General features: G+C 43.8%; 1 protein-coding gene across 1 annotated transcript in view; it reads left to right on the forward strand.

Annotated features, from left to right (window-relative positions):
* Positions 1–9,926: 9,926 nt before the first annotated feature.
* The window catches only part of LOC126470876 (chitinase-like protein Idgf4), a 43,642-nt gene continuing 34,344 nt past the window's right edge, over positions 9,927–19,224 (forward strand). Inside the window, exon 1 of the mRNA XM_050098895.1 lies at positions 9,927–10,085. Coding sequence (XP_049954852.1) covers positions 9,974–10,085 — 112 coding nt within the window. The 5' untranslated portion in view covers positions 9,927–9,973. The remainder of the gene's footprint in view (positions 10,086–19,224) is intronic.

The following is a 19,224-nucleotide window of genomic DNA, read 5'->3' on the forward strand; positions in this document are numbered from 1 at the left end:
TGTCTATAGAATAGGTAGATAGTTTTTAGCTCATAAGCGCATAGAAATGATAGTTGTTTTGGCTTTGTCAAGCTATGATAAAAAAAATCTGCAAAAGCGATTTTAAGAAGTACATATTTTTGATACATCTCGTGTAATTTTGTGATGTAAAGCAGCAAATACATCACTGATACGTTATAACATCAGACAAGTTTGTTTCTGTTCGACTCACTTACCTAAAGAGCATTAGCAATCTGCAACATCAAGGATTTCAGCGTTCCGTGTACTAACTAAACAGATGGTGGTTTCCATAGATACGTCCGTATTATTGCGTGTATTCGTGGTGACACTGAAGCGCTGCCATTTTGGTTCATTCTTTTCTTTTAGTTCGAGGAAATGTGCTGCTTTGCCCATGATGAACTCGTCTTGTAAGCGAAAGCACTTGTGAAACGAAGTGTCCCGACACAGCGATGAAATGTCAGAGGTCAGTGATATCGGTTCTGAAAACAGCAGTAATCGGTCAAACATAAAGTGGTTAACGAGTTAACGACCTTCTATAGGCTATTGTCCGAATGGTAAATAGTGGCTGTAAGTATTTGATGAAACGCGAGCGCAGTGGGTGAGTTACATCCGAATTACGTTTGGCTAAGCTAGGTATTAAATACCTGCTAAGCAAACCTGAGGTCGTATATTCCTGTTTCAGAAAGTTCGACGTACCGTGAAATCTGTTTTTGGTTTCTGTGAATCTTCAATGGTAGTTTAAAATCACATTTAACATATCGAACTCGAATTATTATGTTCTTTTATGAACATTCAGTGTTTTCTTCTCTTTTTTAGGTGCAAGCGTCGCCATTCTCTGACCATGCAATGCCTTTTCTGGATCTAAGACGGCTACTTAAACCTGGAAAATACAAAAATACGTTGCATTGCAGAAAGTAGTGGTGAGAGAATATAATTAAGTTGCTAAACAGGCAATTGCTTCTGGCACTATTCCGCCTGGTACGATGTGAAACTATACCTCCCTCTAGACTACTATTTCTTAACTAATAGCAGCGAAAAATTGTTGTTCCAAATATGGTTGTATTTGAAACAGTAAAATTTTAGCTGCTAGTTACATAATTAGATGCCATGGCGGTCTAGGGGACAGAGCAATAAATTCTTGCCCTGGAGGTCCAGGATTCAATCTCGGACAGGGTGGCTGATTTCTCATCCTTCCAGTGCCTCCAGGGCGGCCTCAGATCAACTCAGCCTGCTATCAGATGAGTAGCGGTGACCTTTCTCGAGGGCAAATGCGGTCGGGGCGGTGGTCACGAGATCCGCAGCCTCCCAGTGTCGCGGCGAAGCAAGGCTCCACTGTAGTCACATAATTCGCTTCTAATTAACTGGATGCCTTTGGTATTATATACACTGCTGTCCAAAATTAAAGCAACAAACGAAGATTTTGCAGTGTTGCGTTTATTTTACAACAAGACAGTACGAGGTTTGTCCGGAAAATACGTATAAAAGTTGAATAATAACTTTATTTTACAATTATTCAGGTATTACAATATGGTCTCCTTCAAAGTACTCGCCCTGAGACGCGATACACTTCTGCCAACGCCGTTTCCATTGTTGATAACATTGCTGAAAGTCTTCAGTTGTGATGTTGTTCAGTTGCCTTGTCGTTTCCGCCTTGATGGCTTCCACATCTCCCAAGTGCCGCCCCCGAAGCACCATTTTGCATTTCGGGAACATGAAGAAGTCACACGGGGCTAAATCGGGTGAATAAGGCGGGTGGTCTGTCACGGTGATTGAGCATCGGGTCAAAAACTCGCGTACAACGAGCGACATGTGAGCGGGCGCATTGTCGTGATGAAGGACCCACCTGCTCCCCTTTGCCAACTCCGGTCGAACTCGGGCCACACGAGCTCTGAGACGTGTCAGAACTTCAACGTAAAAGTTTCCGTTCACTCTGTGGCCGGGAGGGACAAATTCCTTGTGACCAATGCCCCTAGAATCAAAGAAAACAATCAACATTGTCTTCACATTGGACCTTGATTTTCGCGACTTTTTTGTTCTCGGTTCTCCTGCTAATTTCCATTCCTTGCTTTTAGATTTGAGCTCCACATCGAATTCGTAAAACCAGGGCTCGTCTCCAGTGATGAATCGGTTGAGAAAGTCTCCTAGTTCCTCTGCTTCCAACCAATCCTCACAGCACTCAACCCTCTTTGCTTTCTGTTCTGGCGTCAAGAGCTTCGGTACGATTTTCGCACACAATTTCTTCATTTCAAGTTTTTGTGTCAGGATTTCGTGAACGACTGTTTTGGGGATTGACAGCTCGCCAGCAATCTTTCTCACTGTCAACCTACGGTCTTTAAGAACAAAAGCCCGAATTCGTTCAACATTTGCATCGGATCTCGATGTCGACGGGCGTCCCGGGCGAGGGTCATCGTTCACTTCTTCTCGGCCAGCCCGGAACCTTTTTAACCACTTGCTCACGGTTGGTTTCTTCAGAGAATTGTCTCCGTAAACCTGTTTCAAACACTCATAAATCTCACGGCCATTCTTGTCTAGCTTTGCAAGAAACTTGATGTTGACGCGCTGTTCCTCAATCAGAGAGAGCTCCACGTCGACGGCAGGTGAAAAAGGGTAACTGTCAACAAGCTGCCGCACACTCCCACCTTCACGCAGAGTGCTCTGACTCGAACTGAGCGTTGATGGGATTGATTGCAGCAGTAGTCCCACCTGGCGGTGACTGCAACTTGTAACATAAAGACATTATTCAACTTTTATACGTATTTTCCGGACAAACCTCGTATAAACAGGTGATAGTAAAGTAGGAACAATTTAAAGAATACCAAAGTAAACAACTTCAAAGGTAGACAAAAATGTCCTAGGGTTTTTTTTCCAACCCAGCAGATTTGCACATACATTCCGACAACTGGTTAATGTGCTCAGTATAAGGGGTGACCACCTCTGGCACCAATACAGGCATGACAACTACGAGGCATCCTGTGAATGTCATCAATCCCATGTTGAGGCAATAATGCCCATTATTCTTCCAGAGCTGCTCGTAAGTCTTGGAGAGTGGTTTGTGGATGCTGACGGGATGCAACCCGTGTCCCTAGTGCATCCCAGAAACGCTCTATGGGACTGAAATCGGGAGAGCGAGTAGGACACGCCATGTGTGCAATATCTTCCGTTTCCTAGAAAACGTCAGTCACGTGTGCTCTATGAGGTCGAGCATTATCGCCCATGAATATGAAGTCTGGGCCGTCAGAACCTCGCAACAACCACACATGAGGTCCCAAGATTCCGTCACGATACCTGATAGCAGTTCAATCTTGCCGATTCACCCGTGCAATTTCATGAATAGGTGTTCTAGGGGTCAACGTAATCGCTGCCCACACCATTAGGGATCCTTCTCCATATCGTTCTGTTTCCACAACGCTTGAGTCCCGAAATCGTGTTCCGAATTCCCTCCAGATGCGAATCCGTCGACAATCACTTTCCAGACCAAATCGGGACATATCTGTGAAAAGAACGTTGGCCCACTATTCGACCACCCAGGTGGCATGTTGACGACTCCACTCTAGACATTCCCTTCGGTGAAGACGCTTCAGTGGTGCACATACAGCAGGTCTCCGACAATAGAAGCCTCTCTGCCGAAACCTTCTGCACACCGTTTGCCTCGATACAAGATGTCCAGCGGATGCTGCGAGGTTGGCAGTTGCCGTGCAGTATTAAGGCAGTACTGTCGTGCCCTTACAGGCAAATAACGGTCTTCTCTGTCTGAGGCCAGGCGTGGTCGACCAAGCCCTGGTCTTGGGGATACAGTTTCGGTCTCTATAAACTGTCGCCACATCCGAGAAATAACAGAACGATTCACATTAAGCCATCGGACCACATCAATTTGCGACTGTTGTTCTTTCATTCTTTCTACAGCCCTCCACCGCAGAGAGTCTGGTAGGTGTCTTCTCCGTGACACATTGTACCGTCTGTGACTGTATCTACAACGATTTTGAACGTGGGACTATCCGTTAAATACCACACCGCCTGATAGGTGCCCTGACGTCAGTGCTGGCGTGGTTGTCCGATGATCGGAATGCCATCATCCAGGCAGAACACAATCGACCGGGCATCTGATGACAGTTTGTATGATTATATCGTAAATTAGATACAGGAACGGAAAATAGCGATTTGGTGCTTTAATTTTGGACACAGGTGTGTTATATTATACGTATGGCAGCTGTAGAGAAAAACATGAGAGACAATTTCATTGTGAAAATTACCTATAGTGAAAGTTTGAGTTCAAATCAGTATAAAATCGATTTATTTTCATAATTAGCAGTATCATTTATGTCTGTTTCTTATTTGCGTGGGAATTGCGTGTAAAATTGACGGCGTAGGCAGAAAGAGCTTCCGTTTTACGTAAAGAGGTTTCACTTCTCCCTCACATACTGGCAGTGATTTTGGTCATAGATGACGTCCCTCTGTCAGTGCATCAGTGCTATACCTAAACAAGAAAAGATCCAGTAACGATACTCTGTGATGCTTGTCGAATGGGGTGTCTTAAGCGGCCTGCACGCGTTCATTACACATTTATTGACAACGCTTGTTTCTCAGACCTTTCATGTAATGAAGTGACCCTCACACCAGCTATAATACGAGTATTGTCATTTGACAATGCTATTTCACAAGGATACGACGTCGAATACCCAGAAGAACGCGGGTGCGGCAATTATATTAACTATAACTAGAAAGAAACAGCAGGAAACAACGAAAAAGTTGCATGTTGCATGTTAATTTATTGACTGAAATCACAACCACAGACTCTGAAGACTTCATAAACTATTTTCGGATGACTCCTGCATCATACGACAAATTATTAATGTTGGCATGACATAAAACAGAGCAGCAAAATACACTCCTGGAAATTGAAATAAGAACACCGTGAATTCATTGTCCCAGGAAGGGGAAACTTTATTGAAACATTCCTGGGGTCAGATACATCACATGATCACACTGACAGAACCACAGGCACATAGACACAGGCAACAGAGCATGCACAATGTCGGCACTAGTACAGTGTATATCCACCTTTCGCAGCAATGCAGGCTGCTATTCTCCCATGGAGACGATCGTAGAGATGCTGGATGTAGTCCTGTGGAACGGCTTGCCATGCCGTTTCCACCTGGCGCCTCAGTTGGACCAGCGTTCGTGCTGGACGTTCAGACCGCGTGAGACGACGCTTCATCCAGTCCCAAACATGCTCAATGGGGGACAGATCCGGAGATCTTGCTGGCCAGGGTAGTTGACTTACACCTTCTAGAGCACGTTGGGTGGCACGGGATACATGCGGACGTGCATTGTCCTGTTGGAACAGCAAGTTCCCTTGCCGGTCTAGGAATGGTAGAACGATGGGTCCGATGACGGTTTGGATGTACCGTGCACTATTCAGTGTCCCCTCGACGATCACCAGTGGTGTACGGCCAGTGTAGGAGATCGCTCCCCACACCATGATGCCGGGTGTTGGTCCTGTGTGCCTCGGTCGTATGCAGTCCTGATTGTGGCGCTCACCTGCACGGCGCCAAACACGCATACGACCATCATTAGCACCAAGGCAGAAGCGACTCTCATCGCTGAAGACGACACGTCTCCATTCGTCCCTCCATTCACGCCTGTCGCGACACCACTGGAGGCGGGCTGCACGATGTTGGGGCGTGAGCGGAAGACGGCCTAACGGTGTGCGGGACCGTAGCCCAGCTTCATGGAGACGGTTGCGAATGGTCCTCGCCGATACCCCAGGAGCAACAGTGTCCCTAATTTGCTGGGAAGTGGCGGTGCGGTCCCCTGCGGCACTGCGTAGGATCCTACGGTCTTGGCGTGCATCCGTGCGTCGCTGCGGTCCGGTCCCAGGTCGACGGGCACGTGCACCTTCCGCCGACCACTGGCGACAACATCGATGTAGTGTGGAGACCTCACGCCCCACGTGTTGAGCAATTCGGCGGTACGTCCACCCGGCCTCCCGCATGCCCACTATACGCCCTCGCTCAAAGTCCGTCAACTGCACATACGGTTCACGTCCACGCTGTCGCGGCATGCTACCAGTGTTAAAGACTGCGATGGAGCTCCGTATGCCACGGCAAACTGGCTGACACTGACGGCGGCGGTGCACAAATGCTGCGCAGCTAGCGCCATTCGACGGCCAACACCGCGGTTCCTGGTGTGTCCGCTGTGCCGTGCGTGTGATCATTGCTTGTACAGCCCTCTCGCAGTGTCCGGAGCAAGTATGGTGGGTCTGACACACCGGTGTCAATGTGTTCTTTTTTCCATTTCCAGGAGTGTATGTTAATGAGAGAGGCAGTCGCAGTCGATGAGAGATTAAGAGGAAGTTTGAGGTTTCTGGCCACTTTCGGGTCATTAGAATGCTTGAAGCTTAGTGCTGTAAGATAAGCAAATACAATCAGCAAAACTGTTACGGAAACCTATCAGACAATTGAGGGTCTTAGGGTATAAGCGGTACATGTGTTTGCTGAGACAAACTGAGTAAATGGATACCAAAGTTAAACGACTGTTTAAAAATTATGCGAATTACTATCTAAATATCAGATATTTTCTTCTAATAGTCAGTTAGTCCCGTATAGCAATATGCCTGTTTCGAGATTGTAAGGCTTATGCACAATTTTGTATAGTGTACTTAAAATGCTTATACTCCTGGGGTATCTTAAAATTTTATAGAGTAAAACAAGTACAAGTGCAAAAACATTTTCTTTAGTGTGCTTCATTCTGAAGATTTTTGTTTTTGGTACAACACTCATGACCCTCGTTGTACATGCTCGTTATAAAACAAGAATATGTGCGTAATTAATGAAAAAGTAATGTAACAACCTGACAAACAATAGGTAACCAGCAAATGAACTAAAAATACTTAAACGAAAATGTACTGATGTGGCTCCAACACACGTGAGAGATTATTCATTTTGATTTCTTTAATATCCTTACAGCCAGTGCCTTAATATAGAATCTGAATCATTTACTCCTGTCGTATCTCTTGAAGAATGTCCTCCCTGGGACATCATTAGTCATGCTGTCATTGCATTGGTACAGTTTTCAGCCTGGCTTATCCAGTTCTTTGACCACACCTCTTGTTTTTCCACTCCCTCTTCTTACATTCATGGTAACTGCAATCTGGAAATGGGATACATTGTTACAGAACCCACGATAAATTGAAGTGATGTAGTACTTTATTTCCTAAAGAACTTTACCCCTTGATGCAAAGCCAGCAGGAGAAATGTTGATGAGCGGCCAGTATTGTGTGTCCTAAGATTCGCATCGATAAACTGAAGATCACGTTCTGGTGGGTTCTTGAATTGCTTTGTTAGAAGATATTCTTTGCCGATTCTGATCCTACTAATATTAGGAACTTCGTCCTTTGCTACGGAATCCATGGCTTTAATCGAACAAAAGTTTTCCGTTTTCATTTCTACTACGAAAAACAATAGGCTGACATTCTTCAAATGGCTCTGAGCACTATTGGACGCAACTGCTGAGGTCATTAGTCCCCTATAACTTAGAACTAGTTAAACCTAACTAACCTAAGGACAGCACACACATCCCTGCCCGAGGCAGGATTCGAACCTGCGACCGTAGCGGTCTTGCGGTTCCAGACTGCAGCGCCTTTAACCGCACGGCCACTTCGGCCGGCTGACATTCTTCACTGCGCCCATCCTGTCTTGGGGAACAAATGCAGTGCAGCCACTGGCATGAAGCCTAAACTTTATTATCACAGAGCGCATAATTGTGCAAGCAATCGCTTGTACTTCTTTTATTTTCAAGAGATACAAACTTTAGCTTGACGAGTGTGGTTGGTTGGTTGATTCGGGGAGGGAACAAAACAGAGAGATCAACGGTTCCATCCGATTAGGAAAGGATGGGGAAGGAATTCGCCCGAGCCCTTTCAAAGGAATCATTCCGGCATTTGACTGAAGCGACTTAGGGAAATCAAGGAAAATCTAAATCACTATAGCCGGACGTAGGTTTGAACCGTCGTCGTCCTGAATGTGAGTCCAGTGTGCTAACCACTGCGCCACCTCGCTCGATTTGACAAATGTGTGCTTGTGAATGTCACTTGTACACTCAGCTCCTCAATTACATCTGCCCTGCAAACACAGAGTGAGGTAATTAACGTGAAACATTTTTTTACTGTCTGTTACAATTTAGTGAGAATGAAATGCATTTTACAGACCTCTTAGTATTTATTACATATGTATGATGTATTTTTCGAAGTAGAAACGTCTTCCCACACTGATGGGTAATTAAAAAAAACAGATACTATGTCTTCAGATTCATGAAAAAAACAGTGACATAGCGAATCCTCCAGTGACCATCCTAAAGTTGAAAATACGTTGGTCTATAAAACTGTTTTGTATGTATGTTTAATAATTCTTTATAGGCGATTTTTTTAAATCGTCCGGATATTCTTTTGGAGATTGGCTGCGCAGGGATTGTTTTCCTGTTGCAGTCGATAAATTCAATCATTATTTCTTTGTTCGCCCGCCTCCATAACCGAGTGGTCTACGTGACAGACCTTCATGCAGGAGACCCGGGTTCGAGTCCCCGTACTGCAGCGATTTTTCCTTGGTGGAAGAACTGGACCGCGGCGCACTCAGCCTCGTGATGCCAATTGAGGAACTACCTGAGTGAGAAGTAGCAGTTCCAAGGTCGGGACGTCGACAATGGCCTAGAGTGCGATGTGCTGACTCGATGCCCCTCCATACCGCATCTGACGGTGAATGACTGAGAATGATACAGCGGTCGCTGGGCTGTAGCGTGGTCTTCAGGGCATTTTTTTTTCTTTTATTTCTTTGTACGTTTTAGAAAGTAGAGCAGGGAACTGTGAATATCTCAAAATTGTTCAAATGGCTCTGAGCACTATAGGACTTAATATCTGAGTTCTTCAGTCCCCTAGGACTTAGAACTACTTAAACCTAACTAACCTAAGGACATCACACACATCCATGCCCAAGGCAGGATTCGAACCTGCGACCGTAGTGGTCGCGCGGTTCCAGACTGCAGCGCCTAGAACCGCTTGGCCACACCGGCCGGCTGTGAATATCTATCGAAAGGAACAAAGACGACCTACAAACACAAACGGTGCACAATAACTCCGTGTGACCGGTTCATGAAGCTCTGACACCATTTAAAAAGAGCATCCTGTCAAAACGTCAATTCTGGACTTCACAGGCTTTGTGCACATTGACAGTACTGATAATATCTTGAGAGCTATCAGTACTGATGGTCAATATTTATGGTGCGAGTACACTAATTCTATTTGTGCGCCGTTGACTTTTCTACGTTTCGTAAAGTGCACAGTTCTAGATTTGTAATGATTTATAACAAGTTGTCTTTTTACCAAAGTAAGATCTTATCAAGATATGACTGGACATTTCTGCAGCTATTTCAGATATTTCTTCGTTACAAATGACTGAACCATTTGCAGAAAGTCTGCAGGTCATTAATATACAATATGAACAGCAAGGGTCATAACTCACTTGCCTGGGTTACTCGTGAAGTTACTTGACATAATTACGCAATTTAAACGAAGACATTACACATAATGGTTGGACGACTCATCTAAAACCTCAGAAGAAGCAGTCCATTTTCTTCGGACCCTGGTGTCTTTAGACGGCTGTTGACTACAGGAACGGCCAGTCCACAAACAGGAGTTCATATTTCCATTCGGAGAAGCAACAGGCTGTAAGCGGAGAGCTGGCAAAGAGCGCTTCGCAGAATCGTAGCCCACCTGCTGTCGGTTGACTCCCCACGGGAGTCCTTGGACGCGCTGAGCCACTGCTGCGGATGATGTCATGCTCCTCGCCCCCGTCCCCCCGCCCCCCTTCACCACCACGCGGCCACTGTGCCCTCCCCTCCGACCGCGACCAGCCCACGGCCGTTCCTCCGCGTAAAAGTCTGCGGGCCGGGCTGCTCTCGTCCAGTGTGACTGTTCCTCGCGATGCAGAGCTTCGCCAGGTTCCTGCTGTTGTCGGCCTGCTGCTGGTCAGCGGCGCTGGCCGCGACCACCAAGGTCGTCTGCTACTTCAACACCAGCGCGCTCAAACGACCAGGTAACGACGCATACACACGTGTGCGGTAGACGAATTTTAACTGTTGTCTGGGACAATGGGCAACGCTGACTCAGAAATAAATTAGTTTAGTACGAATCCCTGGGTTCCAACCAAGGTTGTGGAGGGGTTTTCTTTTGTTATCACATGAGCACCGGGACTGAAACTCCCCTCCACAGTATTTCCAATTGGCAACCCCTCTGTAGCACTTCCCAGTCTACTGTTACTACAATTCCAGTGCCATCAGTCCGCAGCTCGTGGTCGTGCGGTAGCGTTCTCGCTTCCCACGCCCGGGTTCCCGGGTTCGATTCCCGGCGGGGTCAGGGGTTTTCTCTGCCTCGTGATGACTGGGTGTTGTGTGATGTCCTTAGGTTAGTTAGGTTTAAGTAGTTCTAAGTTCTAGGGGACTGATGACCATAGATGTTAAGTCCCATAGTGCTCAGAGCCATTTTGAACCAGTGCCATCAAGAGGCCAGGTAACGACGAGCACAGTCGTGCGTGATCGTGGAACTTGTACCCCAATGCAGCGTTATTTTGTAACTGTTGTCTGGCTCAATGGACAACGTTGCCCCAGAAATAGTGCAGTTCGAGCTCCTAGGTTCCAGTCAATGTTTTCCGGAGGTTTCCTTTTGTTATCAGTACTGAAACTCTCTTCCCAAATATTCCCTTTTGGGAACCCCTCTGTGGCACTCCCAGTCTACTGTTACAACAACACCAGTGGAATGAAACGATCAGGTAACTACGTCTCGACCAGTGCGTGATCACGCAACTGATACCCCAAGGCAGCGGAAATTTTTACCTTTTGTCTGGGAGTATGGACAACGTCGTCCCTGAAAGAAAGCAGTTCCGTCACAGTGGTTGCAAGCAATATTTTTGAGAGGTTGCCTGTGCATTATCAGGTGAATACCAGAACTGAAAATCTCCTCACAAATATTCACAATTGGGAACCCCAGTGTGGCACTCCCAGAAACTATAAGAGAGGTATTTTCAAGAGAACAGTCGGACATGCAATTTGTCGCTAGTGATGGGTATAAAATAAGTTTAAAGACCACTTTCGCCATTGACAAACTGAAACAAATTATTTCAAAGGAAGCTATGTCAAATAATATAGAGCGACTTAATTGCTCCCGCACCTCCAACAGATAATGAAGCATTTGTAAGACTGTTATTTGCACAGGTCAGTTCTATTTGCAAATTACTTATGTGTTTTTACAGGTATTAATAATATACAGTTATTAATATTAGTTTCATCGGCAGTGCTAGAATACACATTAATGCTTGTATTAATTAGACTGCGCGAGTCGCCCTTACTCGAATGTCAGTGCTAAGCTCAGACATCCAGAAGAGAATATGGTGCACAGTTTCTTTTGCCTTAAGATTGGCTCTTCATCTTAGAAAACCTTTCATACCCGCCCCCAATCATCTAATGGAATCGTTGTCTACCTTTGCAGTTTCTCCCCCACAGCACTCTGTCGGACGACACAAACGCATTAAACCGAGCGGTGTGTGACAGATTTTTTCGACGACTAAGATCTCGAGACCTGGAATGCTGTCTCCGTAAATGTTACTGCGGGGGAAAATCTTAAGTAAGGGTATATTAAGAATGTTGAAAATAGATATTATTGCTTTTCACAACCAAGCCAGAAAGAAGGTAGGAGCCACACCGCGAACACTGTCAGGTTCTCTTCCATTATTGCATCCGGCCAAGGCTGGACGTCTGGGAAAAGCATTACGCGCAATTGCTGTAATTTCACGACTGATGTTATGGATCTTGCATAGGCACAAGAAAATGCGTCGTTTCCTCTCTTACTTACATATACTGTCTCGTCAAAATAAACTGTTCCTCAGCGGGTGGATTTTTCCGCTGGCTGACTGTCGATAATGCTTCCTACATCACGATGCATAAACCAATCCCTGTGTCGTATGTTGCTACAATTAAAATGTAGGTTTACTTTTCATTGGTGGACATTTCTCACAAATATCATGTAAACTCTTTCGGTCTCTGGAGTTGTTCTTGAAACATTTCATACACTTAGTTACTGAGTTTGTCAAATTACTACAGGTTGTTGTGGATGTCCATAAATTTTTAAAATCTCGTTAATGAAATGCTTGTTATTACAATGACTACCATCACGGTTAAGCATCTTTCACGCTATGCACTATAGTTTCTATTTTAGTAGCTACTAACGTATTAATGTATTCCGCACTACTTTTGTTTCGTACTAAACAACGAACGGGTTTCATAGCCGAGGGCGATGTGGTGCATGTCGACCAAAGTATAATCGATAAATAACTACAACATCTAGGAGTTTAGCACATAGGAACTTACTTCTTTTCAGATTTAAGTGGTAAGGTCTCGATGTGCGCCATAGTCTCCGAATCTTATTGGATCTGCCGACATACTACTGTGCTGCGGCCCACAACATAAATACAGGGTATTACTTCTGTTTGCAGTCGTGCGTTCATCTGAAGGTATTTTCATGGAATACGGAAGTGAAAGGTGGACAGTAAATAGTTCAAATAAGAATCGAATAAAAGCGTTTGAAATGTGGGACTACAGACGACGTTGAAAATTAGATGAATAGACACAATAACTAACGAGTAGATAATGAATCGAATTGGGGAGAAAAGAAGTTTATGGCATAACTTAACTAAAAGAAGGGACCTATTAATAAGTCACCATCCTGAGGCATCAAGGATTCGTCAGTTTGGTAAGGAAAGAAGTGTGTGTCTTTGGAGGGGGGGGGGGGGGGAGGTAAAATTTGTAGAGGAGAGAGACCATGGCTTGATGCAGTAAGTAAGTTCAAATGGATATGGGTTGCAATTGTTATTCGTAAATGAAGAGGCTTGCATAGGATAGGCTAATTGGGTAACTGCAACAAACCAGTCTTTGGACTGAAGACCACAACAACACAGTAGCGCACATTGATTCACACTGTGAGCGAGGGTATTGATGTTGTGTGATCCTCACAAGCTTCGTCTACTTTTTAGATTTCTTTGTAACTCTTTCTCATTACTTGTGACTCACTACCGCACACACTTAAATTCAAAATCGAACTGGAAGGGGTTCAGTTCGCTTCCTGGACACCCTAGTTTAGGATTTTCTTTTTAATTTCGCTATATCATTTTATGCGAATGCAGGACTGTTTCGTTCAACAGGACCGGATTATTTGCACGAAATCACTGTCCAGTCAGAACTTGTACTCTGCCTTTAATGGCCTCCCATTCGACGAAACGTAAGCCCGCTTCTACCTTTATTCGCTGCCATTGAGGAAAGCTAGCATGTAACGTGTTACAAAATTCAGTAGAAAGCTTCTTTAGTAAGTTTCTCCATAACGTTGTTTTTACTGTACGAATTACCAACCTCAGAATTCTCATTTTACGATCTCTGCTTGTGCTTGAAGTACCGGAAACAACACAATTTGAACCATTTCTAGGATGTTAATGCGCAGATAGTTAAGCGTTCTATCACGTGCTCACTTTCTATTACGTTCTTTACGACAACATCGTGAGAGTAAACAACAAATCTTATTCGTTATATTTTCTCCAAGACGAATTTCTTTTGATCGAAGTCAGTACATGATTGTGAAACCAAATGAAACATATTTATGAAACATTTTTTACTGCTTCAATCACTTTTTACTAATACTTATTAGTAGGACAAGTTTCAGCAGCGTGCTGCCATGATCATGTGGTTTACAGTTACATGTACATTAACGTAAAACGTCATGAGACTGTATTCGATACAACATGATGAATTTAAGCTTAAACTAAATATGTATAAGTATCTCATAATAATTACTATAAATGAATATATTTGACAATGAACTCGCATTAGAAGGATACTTTCTAGGGATAATTATGTGTGAGTTCAGATGGTATTGTTAAGCCAAATTTATAATAAATGCCTTGAAATAAAACGATAAAGAATTCTACAGTTTGTTCATGCAATATGTCGCACATGCTTATTCTCTTTTTGAAGTGAGAGGAATCTATGAATCAGATATTGCAAGAAAAATTGATGATACGCTGGTCTATAGCGCTGCCGAGACAATGGCTTCTCGCCCTCCCCCCTTATTGAGAAACTGCTCGTAAGAGCTTCACCTTGTGCGAGTGCGTTGACCTAACACAGACGTGCTAAATTCGCTGGTAACGCGTGCCTTTGCACGTATATGCCTAGTCAGGCACTTCAGAGTGCCTGGCGCAAAAAACTTCGTAACGATATTAGACATTCCCTATCGTATTCCATTCACATATGGAAAAATGGTAAAATGTCTGTCTTTATGTACCGGTACGTACAGTTCGTTGAGCATTGCAGGAATCTGTCAGTTACTGCGGAAGTGGAGCCGAGGTCGATATTGACCTCGTAGAGAACTCTAATTCTGGACAAAGACTTCTTTTATCCTGTCTATCATTCTGGGGAAGTGGGTTGGCAAAGACTTAAGTCGAATCAGACGGAGTTGTTGAGAACTGTACATCATTATCCGTACAATAAAACAAGGAGACTGACTACATTAGAGTGGCAAACTAAGAGAAATGAACGATTTTTTTTACTAATATCTCCGTCCCCTTCCGATTTTTTTGTTATGATTTCTAAAAACTGTACCGGTTTCCAGAAAAATCGTTGGTAACTTACGTCAGCTTTCGTCAGATGTTTAATATTACATACTGGTAGTTCACCAATATAAGGTTGATACGTATTGTAATTATCTAGTGATTTTGTTCTTTACAACAATAAATCGCTGGTATAGCATAGTTCATTCCTTATGTGGTATGTTGTGTTCGTAAAGATGCCTTGACTCGCCTTATACGAAGAGACTTAGGGCCATTTTTGAACTAACTAACGTAGAGTATATAGTGGGAGAAAAGAGATTTATGTTCTTTTCCAATGATTCTATGATACTTGCAACTATTAATTTTTTTTTTAATTTTCGTGCAGTTGTACAATTTCGGCTTACACCACTTTTAAGTAGCTGAATACGTTTTTAGTTATGTGATCAAAAATGGCTCTGAGCACTATGGGACTTAACTTCTGAGGTCATCAGTTCCCTAGAACCTAGAACTACTTAAACCTAACTAACCTAAGGACATCACACACACACACACGCATGCCCGAGGCAGGATTCGAACCTGCGACCGTAGCGGTCGTGCAGTTCCAGACTGTAGCCCCTAGAATCGCTCGGCCACCTCGGCCGGCAGTTACGTGATCATAAAAATATTTAAGATGGGCCAGTACCGCAGAAATTGTTATGATCAGAGAGCTAACAAATATATTTACGTACTTGAGAATGGTCTAAGGCTGAAATAATACAAAAGTTCGAAAACAACATAAAAATTAACACTTCATGGAAACATTTGAATGTTTAATAGCAACTGCGGACCAGTGCTCAGAGAAAATCATATTAGTTTGGACTTGACGGGAAGAGCCAAGCGAGGAGAAGTGTCTTAGGGAGAATAATATTGCAGAAAGACAATGGTTATATTATTTCGAAAATAGCAGTGGACAAGAAAAATTCGCCACTTCCAGGATGACCATCAGTTTCTGAACAGCAGTATCTGAATGTTTTAAAGCTAATTGGATCAAGTCAGTCGGCATCAGTGTTGGTACGTATGGATAATTGTGACCAGACGATAACCATGCAAAATTTACGCTCAGTGGATCTTACGTGAAAACTACAAAAATCAGAGTGTGAAAGTATGGTTGTCCTTAGTTATCTCGTTAGCGATAATGAACATTCATATCCAAGGTACTTGCCACTGCCTTCATGTAAAGATGGCAGCAAAAGCAAGTAAGTCCGAGCGCTATTCGAAACCTAATCCGCACGAAAGTTTGCTAACTACCCACAAGAAATAACGCTATGTGCAAGTGGGACAAAGAAAGCGCCGAATACTACTGATTTCTAAAAAAAAAGATACAAATGCTGGCATTTATTGCGGACAACTCAAGTGCAACGCGATAAAAGAGCTCATGTTGAAGCTTGATTGCCGTATAATTCCAGCTTCATCTGTTCTTCAGATAATACACCCTCAGACTTCCACATCTCCCAATCTCTTCCCAGCAATCTTCAAGGAAACTAATTAAAACTGGTTCGATATATTTGAAGTTTTGTCTATGCGCACTTGTAGGTCAATTGTGATAGCAGTGTTGTTTAGACAAATTTATTCATACACAATGGAAGGGATTTCTTCAGACCTTCAACAAAGAAGCGCACCGAATAAAAATGATAAATTACAAGTTGTAAGAATACTAAAGTAAGTTAAAGCGAGCATAGCATGTTTCAAATGACGAAGTGATGAGAGGAAATGGTCTACGCAGCCTGCAAAAAATAGTTGCTGAAAGGAGTCTGAAGCTTGGAAGACATGTACGCACGGAAGAATCTCCAAATCAGCACTGCTGTGCAAAACAGGGGTGGACGCAGAACTAGAACATGAGCTCGCAACACCTGAGAACGATCTTTTGCAAAAGGTCTTAACCGCATGGATATGAACTTGGAGGAAGCTGAAAACCTGGCAGCTGACAGAGTTCGCTGGAGGAAACTTGTTGCCTTATATAGTCCCTAACACTGGGGGAACTAACTCTAAATATCGTGCACTGCGTCAGCAGCTATTATATACACTCTTTCCTGTTTTGTGCTATTCCTCAGTTTATTCCCAGCACTTGGGCGTTAGGTCTGTGACTAGAATCAGCTTAAGTGCAGATCTTAAGATAAGAAACTTTATCGCAAGTAACATGCTAGGCTCCCTTGTCCTACCAGTTGCGAGAGTATCGAGTTCGTTGCCTTCTCAAACCGGTTGCGTTGGAAAGCGCTGTATGATGACGCTCGCTCTTCGCTGCTGGCACAGAACTCTCACATACGCATAATTGCAGAGGTATTTCTGTAAGATCTGACGACTATGTGCCGCAAATACGATCTCAGCAACATACGTCACCCGTCACCAGATGTCGGTCCTAATTTGTAAAGACAGGTGCAGCCACAGTTCTGCCAACCAAACTGCACTGTACCGCTACTGGAGTTTTCGGGATCTGTGAAAGGAAATGACATGACTGCCTCAAGAGTCATTACTTCACATTTCATTTCCAATTTACTGCCACTCGGACATCTCCTTTGGCGTCATTGCGAAAGAAACGATGCTGTACTTTACAGACAATATTCCCCACATTCTTCAAGGGATAGTCACGTTTTCCGAACTCGGAATCGATTTGTGACGAGTAAAAATCTTACTGCTTTGACCTCGATGCTTCTCGTTTCGAAACAATCTATTATTCAGGTTCTTTAGTTTTTAAGCACACGGTAAATATAATAAGGCCATAAACGTGCATGATGTATCTGAAATGGAACTTCCGATACACAGATCACTTCTTGTTTCGCCGCACTTGTATTGATAAACATTTATGAAAGTGATAGATTTGTCTACTTCCGCAATTTTTTCACGCAAATGGAATCACAAGAAAATGAGAACTAATATGTGATATTCCATGAGCCACTGAAATCGGCTCTGTGATGGTGTTTTGTTTCCAATATGATTCTCCGAAGAGTCCAATGATTCTCAAAGGTCGCTTTGCAAAGAGAGGCCTTTTAAAATCGTTGAAATAAAAAAAATACAGCTCCTGAAGACTGATTTCCTGCCTTAATTGGCAGAGGAACAAGACATACATCACCTGTGAATACCGCCACTTTATTGTGAACTCTCTTCATGAACGTATGTGCCTGTTTCTAGAGCATTTCTTCGTTAGTGTGACTTAGCGACCGACCAGCTTGTTTGGATGTAGTGTCAGCGGTTGCCAACGTTTATCTACGGTCGCGAACCACGATAACAGTTGAACTCTGACGCCGATGTTTAAAGGCAACGTGAAAAAATCGACGACTGAAGAACTCAAAAGCAGAATCGTTAGCTGATATGAGAAGAAATATGGAACTGCGAACAAATGAAAGCAACAGCACAAAAAGCATCACAACAGCGATGCAAAAGCAAATTTGCGAAGATCAGTATATAAATAACGTTGGTAGTACCTGTATGTATCACATAGCAAAATATTTGCTAATTCTCGCTGATGTAGGTAATTTGTTTGAAACTTCGTGGTTTCGATTACGTTCGACAAAGACTAGAGGGTATTTACCTTTGCAGTTTGCAGAGATACATCATAATTATTTTCTTTCCACTACACTGTACCTTGGATTCCTATAAGGATGCACAAACGTACCGTTTACCTATTGCAGGGACAGATTACTTTTTTATCTGAAACATGAGACACTAAATTTTAAATATAACTTATCTTATTAAAAGAACTTCACTCTCATTTACTGATACAACCCTTAACTCCCAGAGGGACAGCGAAGACAAGACAAGACAAGACAAGACTAATTACAGCGCACTCAGAGGTGTTAAAGCAGTCTGTCTTTCTGCATTCCATACGCGAATGGAATGAGAAGAAACCCAGAAAGGGAAGTACCGAAAGCCATGTACTTCAGTGGTTTGCAGAGACACGAATAAGTGCAAAAGCGCGGCCTCTTGCGAAGTTACTCTCGGTCCCGGCGATTCATCCTGCAGCAAGGTGTCGACACGTGCAAAAAAGGCCGGTGCTCAGAAGTTCCTGTGAGGTGTAAGGTGGGTTCTTGATGCCACATAGATACCAAATTTTAACCAGAAGTCTGCCAGACGACACCGTGGACGTAACACATCATAGGAAGGTCGTCATACCTCCCCTTACACACAGTCCACCCTTTCTCTTGACCCCTTTGCGACGGGGACCGGACAGTGACGTCCAGCGCTGAAATAGCGCGGTTTTCTTACCGGTCGCCGAGGAAAAAATTTCGGACACTCCACTTCACTGTTCTCAATCGACAAGTGAAGGTTTCTGGAGTTGAATAAAGTAACCCCTCCCCTCGGGCGTTCATTTTCACATGTTTCGCGGCGGAAAACGACAGTTCGCAGTGCAATGTGCAAAAGGGCGACATTCTTCACAGCCTTTGACACTGCAAACATCCCCCGGACCATTCATCCGTTCTCTAAGGACATCACGAGACTGCACATTACTGAACGTGATCTAACTCCTTTTAGTATAGCGTGACCGCAATGCAACCAAATCGGAATGTGATCCATCCTTCCTCGCGTCCTTCAGTGCCATGTGCATGGGAGGGGA

This window comes from Schistocerca serialis, chromosome 1 (assembly GCF_023864345.2).
Source record: "Schistocerca serialis cubense isolate TAMUIC-IGC-003099 chromosome 1, iqSchSeri2.2, whole genome shotgun sequence".
NCBI lineage: Eukaryota > Metazoa > Arthropoda > Insecta > Orthoptera > Acrididae > Schistocerca > Schistocerca serialis.